Source organism: Carya illinoinensis, chromosome 6 (assembly GCF_018687715.1).
Source record: "Carya illinoinensis cultivar Pawnee chromosome 6, C.illinoinensisPawnee_v1, whole genome shotgun sequence".
In the NCBI taxonomy this organism is placed as follows: domain Eukaryota; kingdom Viridiplantae; phylum Streptophyta; class Magnoliopsida; order Fagales; family Juglandaceae; genus Carya; species Carya illinoinensis.
Genome location: NC_056757.1, coordinates 22,241,530 through 22,255,226, shown reverse-complemented (window position 1 = coordinate 22,255,226; position 13,697 = coordinate 22,241,530). Strand labels below are relative to the sequence as shown.

Genomic DNA, 13,697 nt, shown 5'->3' with positions numbered 1-13,697 from the left:
TGCCACCTAATTTGAGACAAGATACAAGAAGGGAGTATCATTATAGAACATGTATCCAGCAAATCACAAGTGGAAAACATACTAACCAAAGCTTTGGGCTCTCAAAGTTTTTACTCTTGCATGTTCAAGGTGGGAGTAGCAGATATCTACTCTCTATCTTGCAGAGGGCTATTGAAGATCAATGGAATTGCTGAGTTAGAGTCACCATTACCTACATTAGCATTGGATGACAGGTCAGCAAGGAGGAGGAACAATTCTGTAAAGAAATGGGAGAATAATTCTAATTAATGAGTTTTGTTTTTATGCACAACTATGTCCTAATCTGTTATTTGTTTCATTTTTTCTAAAAGCAGTATTGGCAAGGTAGTGCTAGGTAGTGTGCACAACAAAATTTTGTAAGCTAGTGACATACATGTAAGGCTACAAAAAGCATGCTACATGTATAGAAAAATACACAGAGAAATATAGAAAGCAATTCTTTATAGATTTTCTTCATCGTTTTACCAAGTTCTTGCTGGTTTCCATACATTCATCTGCATTTTTTTTAGTATGTGCGCATGTTTTGTTACATTGAATAGGTTTCTTTATTCTTTCATTATTATTTGTTTATCATTCTTATTTTTCTACTCAGCTATACTTTGGATCATATTAGTGGCTTCTTGTGCTTTCTCAATGTTCAGTCCCTAGCAGCCAATCATGGGGCAGACACAAGCGAGTGATTTGTTAACATACTTTTTTCTAGATGTGTCAACTAGAAAAATCTTAAGTAATAAAAAATTTTAAGTAATCTTATGAGTATTGTAGTCGTGCAAAATATATATTTTTTTGATTGGGTTGACGGTGTTTTTGATCTGAAACCCAATAGTGGTATAACTGATTTTTGGAATCCAAATCAAGCATAGAAAAAAACTACTGGGATCCCTTTGTCAGATCCTTGAGTGTTTGTAGCAGTATTCATTTGTATAATACTAGTTTTGGTTGCCACCAAAACATAGTTGTTTATATATTATTATTTTTTTTAACCTATAATCAAGATGGAACCGAGTCGATTGATATTTTTTGAGGAAAAAAAAACAATCGTGATGGTCCTGACACTCCAAGAGGTTAGACTTTTATATTCTACACATTTTAATGGAATTGTTTTATGGACTCTTTTAAATATTTATTGTTTTATGGCATTTTTAAAGGATTTTAACTGTAACATGACCTTTTATGTTTTGGTTAATATAGACCAACAAGAGCAAGTTGGATCTCAGTATACCGAGAATCAAAAGGTTGAAGAACTGAAAGTTGATATGATATTTGGGACTCAAGCAAATGTTATTTAATATTACACAAAGTATTCCAAACATGAGGGTTTTGGAGTGTCGAAAAGAACATCGACTATGGAGGATTATGGGGAGGTAAAATACTTCACCATAGCATGCAGTCGCCATTACAAGCCAAGAAGCAAGTCATCAAAAATTGATCAACTAAAACTGGTAAAAGGGGCAGATTGTAAGGGTAAGATTAATGCAAAGCAAACAGATGATGGAAGGTATCAATTATCCAATGTTGTCCTAAAAAAAAAATCATGTTGCAAGCTTGAATAAGTCAAGACTTATTGCTAGAATCCGTTATAAAGGGTTGAAGAAAAAAATATCAAGTTGGTAAAAAAAAAAGAATTGAGACGATGGATAAAGCTAGAATCCATTAGGCTAAAAATTACAAAACTATGGTTGTTGAAGCAGGTGGATATGGCTTTTGGAGAGACTAAGTGTAGGAATCATATCAACATAATTCATAATTAGTTGCTTGGAGAATGAGACGAATAGACATTTCACAACTATTTGGTGCGGTAGCAAGAGAAAAATAATGGCTTTCTCTATGCGATGGATCTAGGTGAAGAAGAGAGGTTGAGAAATGTATTTTGGGCATATACCCGAAGTAGGGCAACATATAAGTCATTTGGAGATGTCATAATGTTTGACACAATGTATTTGACAAATAAATATAAAATGTCATTTGTCCATTTTATGGGAGCCAACTACCATGGCCAATCGATACTTTTTGAATGTGTCCTTATATCAAGCGAGGACACAAATACATTTGTACGGTTGTTAATTCGACTCATGGCTGAGGTGTATGTTAGGATGGGCTCTTAATGCGATTATAACTTACCAAGATAGGGTAATGCAAGCAGCAATTGCAACAATTTTCCAAGGGCCAAGCGTAAATTCTGTTTATGGCATATTTTATGCAAATTACTCACAAGCTGGGATCTTATTAACAATATGACAACTTTAAAGGCCCTTTATTAAATTGTATATATGACTCTTTAAAGGCCCTTCCATTACCTCACAAGCTGAGATCTTATTATTATTATTTTTTTCCTATCAACATTATTCTAATTTATGTTCAAGTTATGGCTTCAAACTAGATGTTGGTTAATGGAAGTAACAAACCTGAAGAGATTCGTCTAGATTCCCAGATAGGAACTTTAAAAGGGATAGCTTTCCACAACATGGGGGGCTAACACAACAGAGTTATTCTGCATAACCCATAAAAAATCTAAAATATCTATAGAAACTCAAAAGTGTTATTGTGTTAAGGCAACTCAAATGTAGAGAGAGAGATATATATATATATATATATACTTGGCATAGGCAATGGCTATTGGAGAGTGAAGTCTCGGTGAGTGCTATCGATAATGGGTTGTGGGCGATGGAGAACACAACAGTCTTCATGCAGGGTTTGGCAAAGAAAAGAAAGGTGGGGAAAGGGAAAGGGAGGAGAGAGAAGGAAAGGGAGAGGGGGAACTCTCATTCTCAGAATTTAAAATTAAAAAAAAAAAACTGACATAGCACTTTGACATATTAATATATGAGATCCCTTTATATTCCATCAGTTTCCTATCTATAATCTCTCCTATGTGATTTTTCTATCTTTTCCTTCTAAAAGCTGCTTTGTAATTTTAGGAATCATTTAGCAGAGCACTGTAGATCTTTTTAGTTTGGGGAAAAAAAATCCTTTGTTTTCACACTTCTCGAAACTAGTTATCCAATTTACCATGACGTACAACCAACCACTCTTGCCAGCTATCCCGGAAATTGGTTTTCCTCCTTTACTATCCCGGAAATTGGTTATGCGTGTTTAAAAACTTCTTTTGCTGTACATTTTATCCCGCTTATTGATTTAATTGTGGTTATGGTTTTTTTAATTATAATAGTCTCAATCTTTTTTTTTTTTTGTTGGTGTATGGGCTGCTACAGTCAGTAGCTAGCAATCAAAGTGGGGGGAAAATGAAAGGGATCAAGCTGATGGGCCAGGCGAGTAATCCAGATACTTTGTTAATCTAATTTGTGTTCGGAGTTGTTTTTTTCTCCAGTTTTTTATTGTCTAATTTGTCGGCCTAGAGATGATCCCCACGTTTGTACACCTAGTCAATGGGGTAAAACCGTAAATGCACTTGGAAGCTTTTCTAGTTTTTTTTTTTTCTGGCTCACAATGTTCATATATGATTTTATCTTCTACATGCACATTTGAGCTTTTCTAGTTCATAACTCATGGTCTGAATATTGGTTTTAGTTTTGAGTAAACTTTGCTACCTTTTTTTTCTTTCTTTTTTTCTCCTTTTTTTTTTTTAATTTTTAATTTAATTTAATTTTATTTTGCCCACAAGAACTGATAGATTAAGAAGCGGTTTAAATGCTCAAAGCATCTCATTTCTATCTCATCTGGGCTGTACGATTGTAGAGTTTTGCCTATCTAAATGTTATATTTCATCTATTAAGTTTTGAAAACATTCACTTAAATAAATAGTGTAAAATTAACAGTGAACAGTGCAAAATATTAAATGAACAGTGCAAAATATCAAAGATTTAGGTACTCTATAAAAACTAGTGGGACCTCTACCTTTTTCAAATTCTAAAAAGTAAAAACTATCTCATTTCATCTTACTATCTAAACACATATTTTTTTTACAAACTATTTTATTTCATCTTAACTAAAAAATTTTATTATTATTCAAAATATCTCATTTCATTTTATCTGAACTGGATAACCAAATGAAGATTTTCTTCTCCTGAATTATTTGACAAGTAGAGAATGTAAAAAGTTTATTTTCCTCATATGGAATGACTTCTTATCAATTTCTTATATTGGGAGACACATAAAATTGGGTTAAAATTAATTAAATCTCAAGATTGAAACTTGATAGGTGTTACTCAACTTGTTAAAGAAATTGTCTTTCGATAGAAATTATAATCACACTAATATAAGTTCAAACCTTTTATGTTATTTAAAGATGGGAATGGCTAACTTGCTTTCTATTTTGATTGATACATCATGCTGAACTTTGGTTGTTGTTTGTAGGAATGCAGACTGGTTTGAGGCTTGAAATAAAGATAAATAATTTGAACATGCCTTGGAAGAGAGAGAAAGTGTGTACGTGGAAGGTTCAAACTCCTTTAATTTTCAGGGCTGTGCTAGGGTGCTCTTTACTCATTTAGTGCTTTTCTCCATGGTTTAGTAGTGTGTTTCCCCCCCCCCCCCCCCTCCTTTTTTTCAAACTACCTAGAAATTGTTGTTTGTATTCCAATATCTGAATTGTACTTGTGTTTTTTCCAATTGCTTGTTAAAATGTATACCATAGAGAGTTTGACTGAGATTTTCCAGCAATAAAAGAATTGCTGTGAAAATATTTTACTTTTTCCAACCCCAGTTAATCATGGTTGGCATACTTTTTGTGATGAAATTTCACACTTTTTGGGACAACATCAAAAATCACAGAAAATAAGAGTATTTCCGACATACATTTCGCTCGCGGGTTTAAGTACTATATTAGTATATTATGCCACTGACTTCTCGAGAGGCACATATGATTTGAAGTGGCAGAAAAAAGTATAGGCTAATTTGTTGTAGTGAGCTAGATGTGCCTAGCTAACATACTGAGACATCGACCAATAGGATCTAGAACATATAAAAATAACCTACTTGTCGGATTTGAGTTCCTCGCAACTACAAAACGTAAAGTTCACAAAGACTCGCGATAATATTTTCATTATATTAATCTAATTAATATACATAGAATAATTTACATAGAATATAACTTGCGTATTAAATTATTGGAACGTCTAAAGTTCTAGTAATTTAATGACTGAAAAATAATTTATTTAATAAAATATCATTACAAAATGCCACTTTAATTAATATAAGGACATTAATCAGAACAAATAATGGCTTTGGGGCAATTGCTTGAGAAGAGAAATTAGCTTTCTTCCCCAAAAATAAAGGGTTGACTCCATGCTTTAATTTGCACGTGGATGTACGTTCCTGGAGTCACTCAGAGCAATTCTCATCAAATCCACAAGTTTTGTAGGTTTAATTTGAGTAATTAAATGCTAAAACAATGCCACCCCGCTCAGGGTCACCTGGAACTAGGGAGTTTCATACACTCCCGAACGTACTCTCCTCCAAAAATAGAGAGGCCCCAAGAATAAATACTTCCTTGATTCACCATTTGCTTGGCACAAAACTCAATTGAGACACAAAAATGGCAGAATCCAAATATTTCTTGCGTCAAATTGCATTTTTCATCCTCTTGTTGTCCATTTCCTCTCCTTCATTTGCTCATAACACAAGCACGACAACTACTACCCCTCCTTCAGGTTGCTGTGCCTGTCCTTCAGGTTCTCCTCCTCTTCCTTCAAGTTCTTCCCCTCCTTCAGGTTCTCCTCCTCTCCTTTCAGATTCTCCCCCTCCTTCAAGTTCTTCCCCACCTTCAGGTTCTTCCCCTCCTTCAGGTTCTCTTCCTCCTTCTAGTTCTCCACCTCCTTCAGATTCTCCTCCACTTCCTCCTTCTTCTCCTCCTCCTTCAGGTTCTCCTCCTGTTCCTTCAGGTTCTTCCCCTCCTTCTGGTTCTCCCCCTCTTCCTTCAAGTTCTTCCCCTCCTTCAGGTTCTCCTCCTCTTCTTTCAAGTTCTCCCCCTCCTTCAGATTCTCTTGCTCCTCCTTCAGGTTCTCTCCCTCCGTCAGGTTCTCCTGCTCCTCCTTCAGGTTCTCTCCCTCCGTTAGGTTCTCCTCCTCCTTCAGGTTCTTCACCTCCTTCAAGTTCACAAATTGATTTCCAAAATTGCTTCTCTAGGATTTTTGCTTTTGGAGATTCGTACACAGACACCGGAAATGCTCAGTTAATGGGAGGATTGGAATCCTTCATTTTCCAACAGATTTCACATTTCACGTCGAGTCAGTTACCTGGTTATAGACTATGTAATGGACGCTTAGTCATTGATTTCCTATGCGATGCTCTCTCCATACCCACCTTGCGACCCTATGCAGATTCTTCTGCAGAATTCTCAAAGGGTGTGAACTTTGCAATCGCCGGATCAACGGCGCTCTCACAGGACTTCTACAGTCAGTTTAATAAACGTGATTCATTGATGTGGAAGGGGAATCCAGAGAGTTGCGACACTCAAATAAATTGGTTCCAAAAGTTTATTGCAGAGAGAGGATGCAAGGGGATGCATGAGGAGGCATGCAGGGGAGAGATGGCGAATTCACTCTTTTGGATTGGTGAGATGGGTGGCAATGATTATGCTCGCCTTTATAGCTCTCATGTTGTCCATAAGCTGGTAATACAACAAGCTGTTGGACATGTCCACAAACTTTTGAGGGTAAGCATAAGCCTTATGTGTTGTACCATGGCTGGTCCTAAAACTGATTGTCTTATTAAGCGGGCTTGCAAATAAATGTTATCCTTGGTTAAAAGACCAATTGCATTGAAAATCCCCACAAATAAATAGTAAGCATTTGCATGTCTTACTATATAGATATATACACACACACACATAAATATTTGGGGTTGCCATGGAAGGTCTCCTCAAGTTTTATCCCTGGTTGAAAGCTCTAACGCCTATTTTCTTTGACAGATAATATTGGACAAAGGTGCAAGGTTTATTGTGGTTCAAGGGCTACCACCAGCAGGATGCCAACCATTGCACTTGTCATTTTGTTCGTTGAAGGACCGTGATCAATACGGTTGCTCAAATATAGCAAACTCATTGATAATGGCACACAACGAACTTCTACAGCTGAAGGTGGAAGAACTACGAAGAAAATATAGCAATGCTATGATCATATATGCTGATTATTGGAAAGCATATCAAACCATACTGACAAATTATAGAAGTTACCAATTTGAACAACCTTTTGCTGTATGCTGTGGAGCTGGGGGTGGACAATTTAACTTTGACTTGCACAGCCTGTGTGGATCTGCAGGCACGTCCACCTGCAAGGATGCCAACAAGTATATTAACTGGGATGGGATTCACTTAACAGAAGCCATGCATAAACATGTTTCTGATCTCTTCTTCCACAAAGACCATTGTCGACCATCCTTTGCTGAGCTAATTATGAAGAAGAAACAGATGATGATGGGATCTAGTCCATAAAAGCCATGATATATGTAGCTAGCTGATCTTTTTTCAGTGGAGGCGTACATAAACCATGTAATGATCAGGAAGAATAAAGGCATTTTAGATGCTTCACACCAATTGTAGCTAGGTTCATAATCAAGCTCCGAATGGATGAATTCAGAGAGCGGATAATGTTTATTAGTTTTAGACAGTTTGCAGCCATCTGTCTAACTTTGTTCTCTATGTTATTTTGACTCAATATAATAATGAGGTTTCTTTCATTTTGTAGGTTTACTTTTGTGAGATCTTTTTGTGTGGCTAAAGCATTTCTATTTTCCATATTTGACCCAAAGTTTTATTTAATTTCTATATATAATGAATTTACTATGTTGTAGTCCCTTCAAAATTAATTTCCTTGCACCCAACAATCGTAGCCACACTTATTTTTATGGTTCCTTTCTATGTTGGAAGACAATAACCACATAAATCCATTATAACAATCGAATTACTAATGGTGTGACAATACCCAATGGCAGAACCACCTTATAGCTAGGCAGCTAAAAAAGTTCTACCCTTATGTACTCTCCAAATTTTTTAAAAATTTGTACATACAGAAAAATGTCTCTCTCCAATATACGACCAAAAGCTTTATTTAATTTCTATATATCATGTATCACTGTCCATTTGTGACAATCAATTTCTGTCACGTAAAGTAGGTTTGAACATGAACGGGACTGACTAAATTCAAACATGCATTACTTTTTCTAATGTTCGATTATATTAGTTCAGACGTGTTCGAATACATTAATAAATACATTTCCACGTATTCGTTGTTCAAACATTTGAAATGTGACGTCAGAATTTTAAATTCAAAAGCCAGTTATTAGTAGTTCAGATGTGAAGGTATATACATTCAGAAGGTTAGAAGGGTATCGGCCTTCGTCTAACTGTTTAAAATGTGAAGCTCGAATGATACCATAATTTAAGTTCGAATGTCTATTTTTCATTAGTTTGGATGGCCATGGATAAATTTGCACGTTTGTGAACTTTAAGGCCCCGTTTGGTTACACAGATGAGATGAGATGAAATAAGATATTGTTTTGAATAGTAATGAATAAAATATTGTTATAATATAATTTTTCAATATTAGTTTTGTATTGGGATTTGAAAAAGTTAAATTGTTTATTATATTTTGTATGGAGATTTGAAAAAGTTGTAATGATAAAATGAGATGAGATGAGATTTTTAATTTTTGGTAACCAATCCGGGCCTAAATGCTCGAACATAATATTGTACGTGCAAATGTTGTTTCAAATGTGTGAGGTTTACATTCAAATGTAAAGTCAATCAGAATTAATAAATCGATAAAATTAAATATCACACTAATTAAATTTAAACTATATCATACACAAATAAAAGACAATGTCTGAAAATGTTTGAGACTGATGATACAAAATAAAATAAAACTTACTAGATAGCATCTTGTTTCAAACATAGCTTCAAGTTCATTTATTCTTCTTTCCCTACCACCATGAACCTGCTGCAATGATATAACATAATCCATCTAGATCAACATCTCCCACTGTATTTGTTCTTGAACTTCAATGATTATTCTTCCGTCTTGGTCTCTTTTGTACTCCTAAAGACGCGTCTTTAAATCTGATTATTGAGACATGAGATCCTCTAACTCTTGCTGTCTCAACTTCGTTTGCTCAATCTCTTCACATGCAGCTTCCAAATCTTTGGTAAGATTATTCACTTCTGAATCTAGGGCCATGGAGGATGAACTGACATGCTTGAAGAAACATCCAAGCCCTCTGACAAAACCAAACTTCATCCCAAAGACCAAGGTAAAAATGGCCGTGTAACTAGGAGTAGATTCCTTAGAGGTAGACTGCAGTTCAATCATTTTCTCCTACAAGAATTGTAAAAACTACAATAAATAACAAACAAATAAGAAATAGTAAAAAAACTTGCAGAACAAATTATATCTATAATGGCATAATGCTTTGTTGTTGGTTTTGACTTGCATAATTATCTTTGGCTACATGATCAATCTACTTGTAGTTGGCATTAGTATAGGTTGTACCATACACATTATCAGAGTACCCACAATTTTGATAAAATGCACCATTCAAAATCATGTGTGCTTGTGTTGCATTTATGAATTATTTACGTACAATATGATAACTATAGATGTAGTACCTTGCCATAAATTCAATGGATAAATATTCAAAGCATGAATTTCTTTAAGCTTTAGTAATGTCATGAACTCTCTCTCTCTCTCTCTCTCTCTCTCTCTCTCTCTCTCTCTCTCTCTCTCTCTCTCTCTCTCATTGGAAGCTGATCCATATCCGGGATATTAATTGGATGGTGCCATCTTCCATCCTCCAAAGTCCAAGATAGTCTAGTAGGGCTTCTTGTAGGGGTCCCCTCTCTCTCGGAAAGGTGAGGTGTTTTTCTCTTTATCTCTTGTAGATCATAGAGGTCCGTCTCTCAGCCTCAGCTATAGAGTTCTTTTAGTGGTTCATTTCCTAGTTACAATGGATGATGAGATTTCCAACTTATATGAGGGCCTATGGTTAATTGAAGATGAGCAACAATTTGTAAACATCTCAGAAGAGGATGTTGTGGTCTCATAGGAGAAGAGTAAGAAGTGTCTGGCAACATTAGTAGTATCAGAGAAGGACATCAACAAGGGTGCTTTCAAGGCAACAATGGCCAAGGTGTGGAAACTAGATGGGTCATTAATATTCAAAGATGTTGGGAAGAACAGGTTCCTGATTGAGTTCAAAGATCCAAACAAGAAGCATAAGGTGTTGCAAGGTTGCCCTTGGTCTTTAGATAGAAACCTTATCTGTCTAGAAGATTGTTTTGGTTGTCTAAATCTTCAAGACATAAACTTCACATTGGAACCATTTTGGATCCAACTCTATAACCTGCCTTTTGCGGGTATGAATAGGAAAACAGGTGAGAAGCTGGTTTCATCCATTGGTCAAGTTATGTTGGTTGATGTTGATGATCAGGGAATGGGTTGGGGCCTATATGAGAGTCAAAGTTTTAGTGGACACCACCAAGCCTAACAAGGGGGAAAGTAAGACCTGGATATCATTCAAATATGGGAGACTGCCCATTTTTTGTTTCTAGTGCGGGGTCATTCAACACACCTCAAAGAAAGGCACAAAGCCTACATGGGATGGAAGGCTTCGAGTAGAACAACAACTCCAGTATGGCTCTCGGCTTAGAGCAAGTCCTCAGTCGAGCTCCTACTAGGCCCAGGCAAGGTACAAGAAAGATCCGAGGGATAATGGAGAGCTCAAGCAAAGCACCCTAGATGGAAAGGAAGCTGGTTTGGGCGGGAAAAACTCTGACCCCTCAGCAACAGGAAAGCTAGGAAGGGATGCCAACAACCTCGAGTCCTCGAGCCTGAACCAGCATGCTTCCTCCCCTTATGGCAACTCTGCTAATGCAGGTAATGAAGGTCGGTTTTCTTTGCCAAATGGGGAAACTTTCTCTAGGCCTGAGGTGCCAAATAAGGCAACTAATTTTTGTGCTGGGGACACTGGGTTGTCCAAGAATCATGCCTTTAGCAACCTACAAACACCTTTCCAGATAATAGACCAACCTATGGCCCTGGTATGAAATGACACTCAAGTCCCCCTTTTAGTGAGTGACTTGGCTGCCGAGATGGAAGGATACAAGGCTAATGAGGTGTCACAGGTGGTTCCCCACGTGGAAGGTCTTGAAAACCTGGAATAGGAGGGGCAATATGGGAATTCACAGCCAAGTGATGGTAGTGATGAACTCATTTCCAAAAGCAAGCTAAAGGGCCCCCAAGATATCTCGAAGTGGAAGAGAAGGGCCAGACAGAAGCAACTTGGGGTCGAGGTTGGCAGGATTACCAGAAAGGCAGGTAAGAAAAGAACTACCACCTCTATTTCTAATGGCTCTCAAATGGACTCTATCCATGACAATAGCAGATGCTGAAAGAAAGGCAAGAAAATTGGAGTATGTGAAAATGAAGTGCAAATGGGATTGGTGGGAGCTGCTAGGCAGCCCTGCCAACAGTCATGATCCTTATAAGTTGGAACTACCGGGGGCTTGGGAACCCTCGGACGGTTAACTTCCTTAATCTTCTAGTTAAGGACAAGAGCCCCAAAATGGTATTTCTAATAGAGAAAGTGTTCAAAAAAGAGAGTGATGGAAGTATGTAGTAAGTTAAAATTTGATTCTTGTTTGGTGGTTAAAAGTAGAGGAAGTAGTGGAGGACTTGCACTAATGTGGAAGAGCCATGTGAATGTAGTCGTCTATAACTACTTGAGATGGCATATAAATGCCCATGTGACTAATGAACCTGAAGGAACAACTTGGCTCTTCACAAGCTTTTATGGCCACCCAATGACTTCTAAAAGAAACAGGAGCTAGGAGTTCTTAAAGGCCATCAAACCAAAGGTTTCTACACCATGGCTTTGTTGTGGTGATTTCTATGAAATCACCTGTCAAGGGGAGAAGATGGGAGGCTATCCCAGGCCATATAGACAAATGGAAACATTTAGAGAGGCCCTTGAATGTTGCTTTTTAAAAGCAAACCAAACTAGAGGTTGAAGATACACTTGCGCAAAAAATAGAAAAGGGAGAAGCTTTGCCAAAGAAAAGTTAGATCGAGCTCTAGCAAACCCAACTTGGAAGCATTTGTTCAAGGATGGTTGCTGTTCTGTGGAACCTACAGTAAAATCAGACCACTCTCCACTTTTTGTCTTTATTAGGAATAGAAGGAATCATGGCAGCCTACAAACAAAATGCTTCAGGATGGAAGCAACATGGTTACTAAAAGAAGATTGTGCTCAAACTATAAAGGAGGCTTGGGGATAGGCTGCTAGTGGTGAAGACCTTTCAACCATTATGAAGAGAAGACTTCTCAATTGCAGGTCTGCTTTAAACACATGGAATGCCAAAACAAACAAAAAGATCCCTGCAGATATAAAGGAAAAACTGGTAAAACTGAAGTACCTGCAAGAAAATGGAAGAGGGGAGCATATAGATTCTACTTCAAATCCGTAAAAAGAAATTGACCAATCTCTAGCCGAGGAAGATCTTAAATGGAAACAAAGGACAAAACAACATTGGCTTCAGAAAGGGGACAGAAACACAAAATTTTACCATATGCAGGCAACTCATAGAAGGAAAATCAACAAAATTACTCAAATCTTAGATAATTGCAACCTGTTGGTGATTGAGAAGCAACAAATTGGGGCTACTTTCTCCCAATTTTTCTCTGAACTTTTCTCAACATCCCATCCCTCTGGCTTTGAAGAATGCCTTACAAACATGAGCCATAGAGTAACACAAGAGATGAATGACTTTCTACTGCAGTAATTCACTGAGGAAGAGGTCAAGAAGGCTGTGTTCCAAATGAAAGGATTAGGCACCCCTGGACCCGATGGGTTCCCAGCCTTATTCTATCAAACTAATTGAGAATTTCTTGGCAAAGGGGTATGCAGTTTTGTACTCAAGATTTTGAATGAGGGGAGGGGGGCTCAATGATACCTTCATTACTTTAATCCCAAAGGTCAAGGAACCCAAGAAAGTATCTGATTTTAGGCCTATAAGCATTTGTAATGTTATTTATAAAATTGTTGCAAAAGTCATGTCTAATAGGCTTAAGGTTGTATTATCGAACATTATCTCCTTGAATCAAAGTGCTTTTATTCCAGGTAGGGCCATCACTGAGAATATTCTGGTGGCTTATGAGACCATTCACACAACGACAACCAGGATGATAGGAAAATCTAGCTTCATGGCCATCAAACTTGACATGAGCAAGGCATATGACCGCGTGGAGTGGCACTTCCTTTCCTTAGTGATGGACAAAATGGGATTTGATAGGAGATGGACCTCCTTGATGATGAACTGTTTATCCTTAGTCACATACTCAATACTCCTCAATGGTGAACCACAAGCCCCTTTCAAACCTTCCAGAGGCTTAAGGCAAGGGGATCCCTGATCCCCTACCTCTTTATCCTTTGTGCAGAGGCCTTAACAAGCCTTCTCAACAAGGCTGAGATGGAGGGTAGCCTAACTAGTGTTCCAATGGGAAGAGGCCCCTTAAGATAGCATGATCTTAAGAGTCAATCACCTCTTCTTTGCAGATGATAGCATGATCTTCTGTAAATCAAACTCTCTTGAATGGAGTAGACTAATGAGGATACTGAACCTATACGAGATGGTTTCAGGCCAGATGCTAAATAAAGAAAAATCCTCCATATTCTTCAATAAGAACACTCCATCAGAGAATAGGAGGACT

General features: G+C 37.3%; 1 protein-coding gene across 1 annotated transcript; it reads left to right on the top strand.

Moving 5' to 3' along the window:
- The first annotated feature begins 5,499 nt into the window (after window positions 1-5,499).
- Window positions 5,500-7,674, top strand: LOC122314071 (GDSL esterase/lipase At3g48460-like). Its single transcript, XM_043129462.1, has 2 exons — window positions 5,500-6,652; window positions 6,908-7,674. Exons 1-2 carry the CDS (start codon window positions 5,534-5,536, stop codon window positions 7,427-7,429), a joined length of 1,641 nt encoding a protein of 546 aa, XP_042985396.1. The 5' UTR covers window positions 5,500-5,533; the 3' UTR covers window positions 7,430-7,674.
- Window positions 7,675-13,697: the final 6,023 nt, after the last annotated feature.

Bases quoted from the DNA above. Each gene is read 5' to 3' on its own strand.
- LOC122314071 (XM_043129462.1), top strand. From the start codon at position 5,534: ATGGCAGAATCCAAATATTTCTTGCGTCAAATTGCATTTTTCATCCTC. The intron at 6,653-6,907 runs GTAAGCATAAGC...TTTCTTTGACAG, and splicing joins ATGTCCACAAACTTTTGAGG to ATAATATTGGACAAAGGTGC.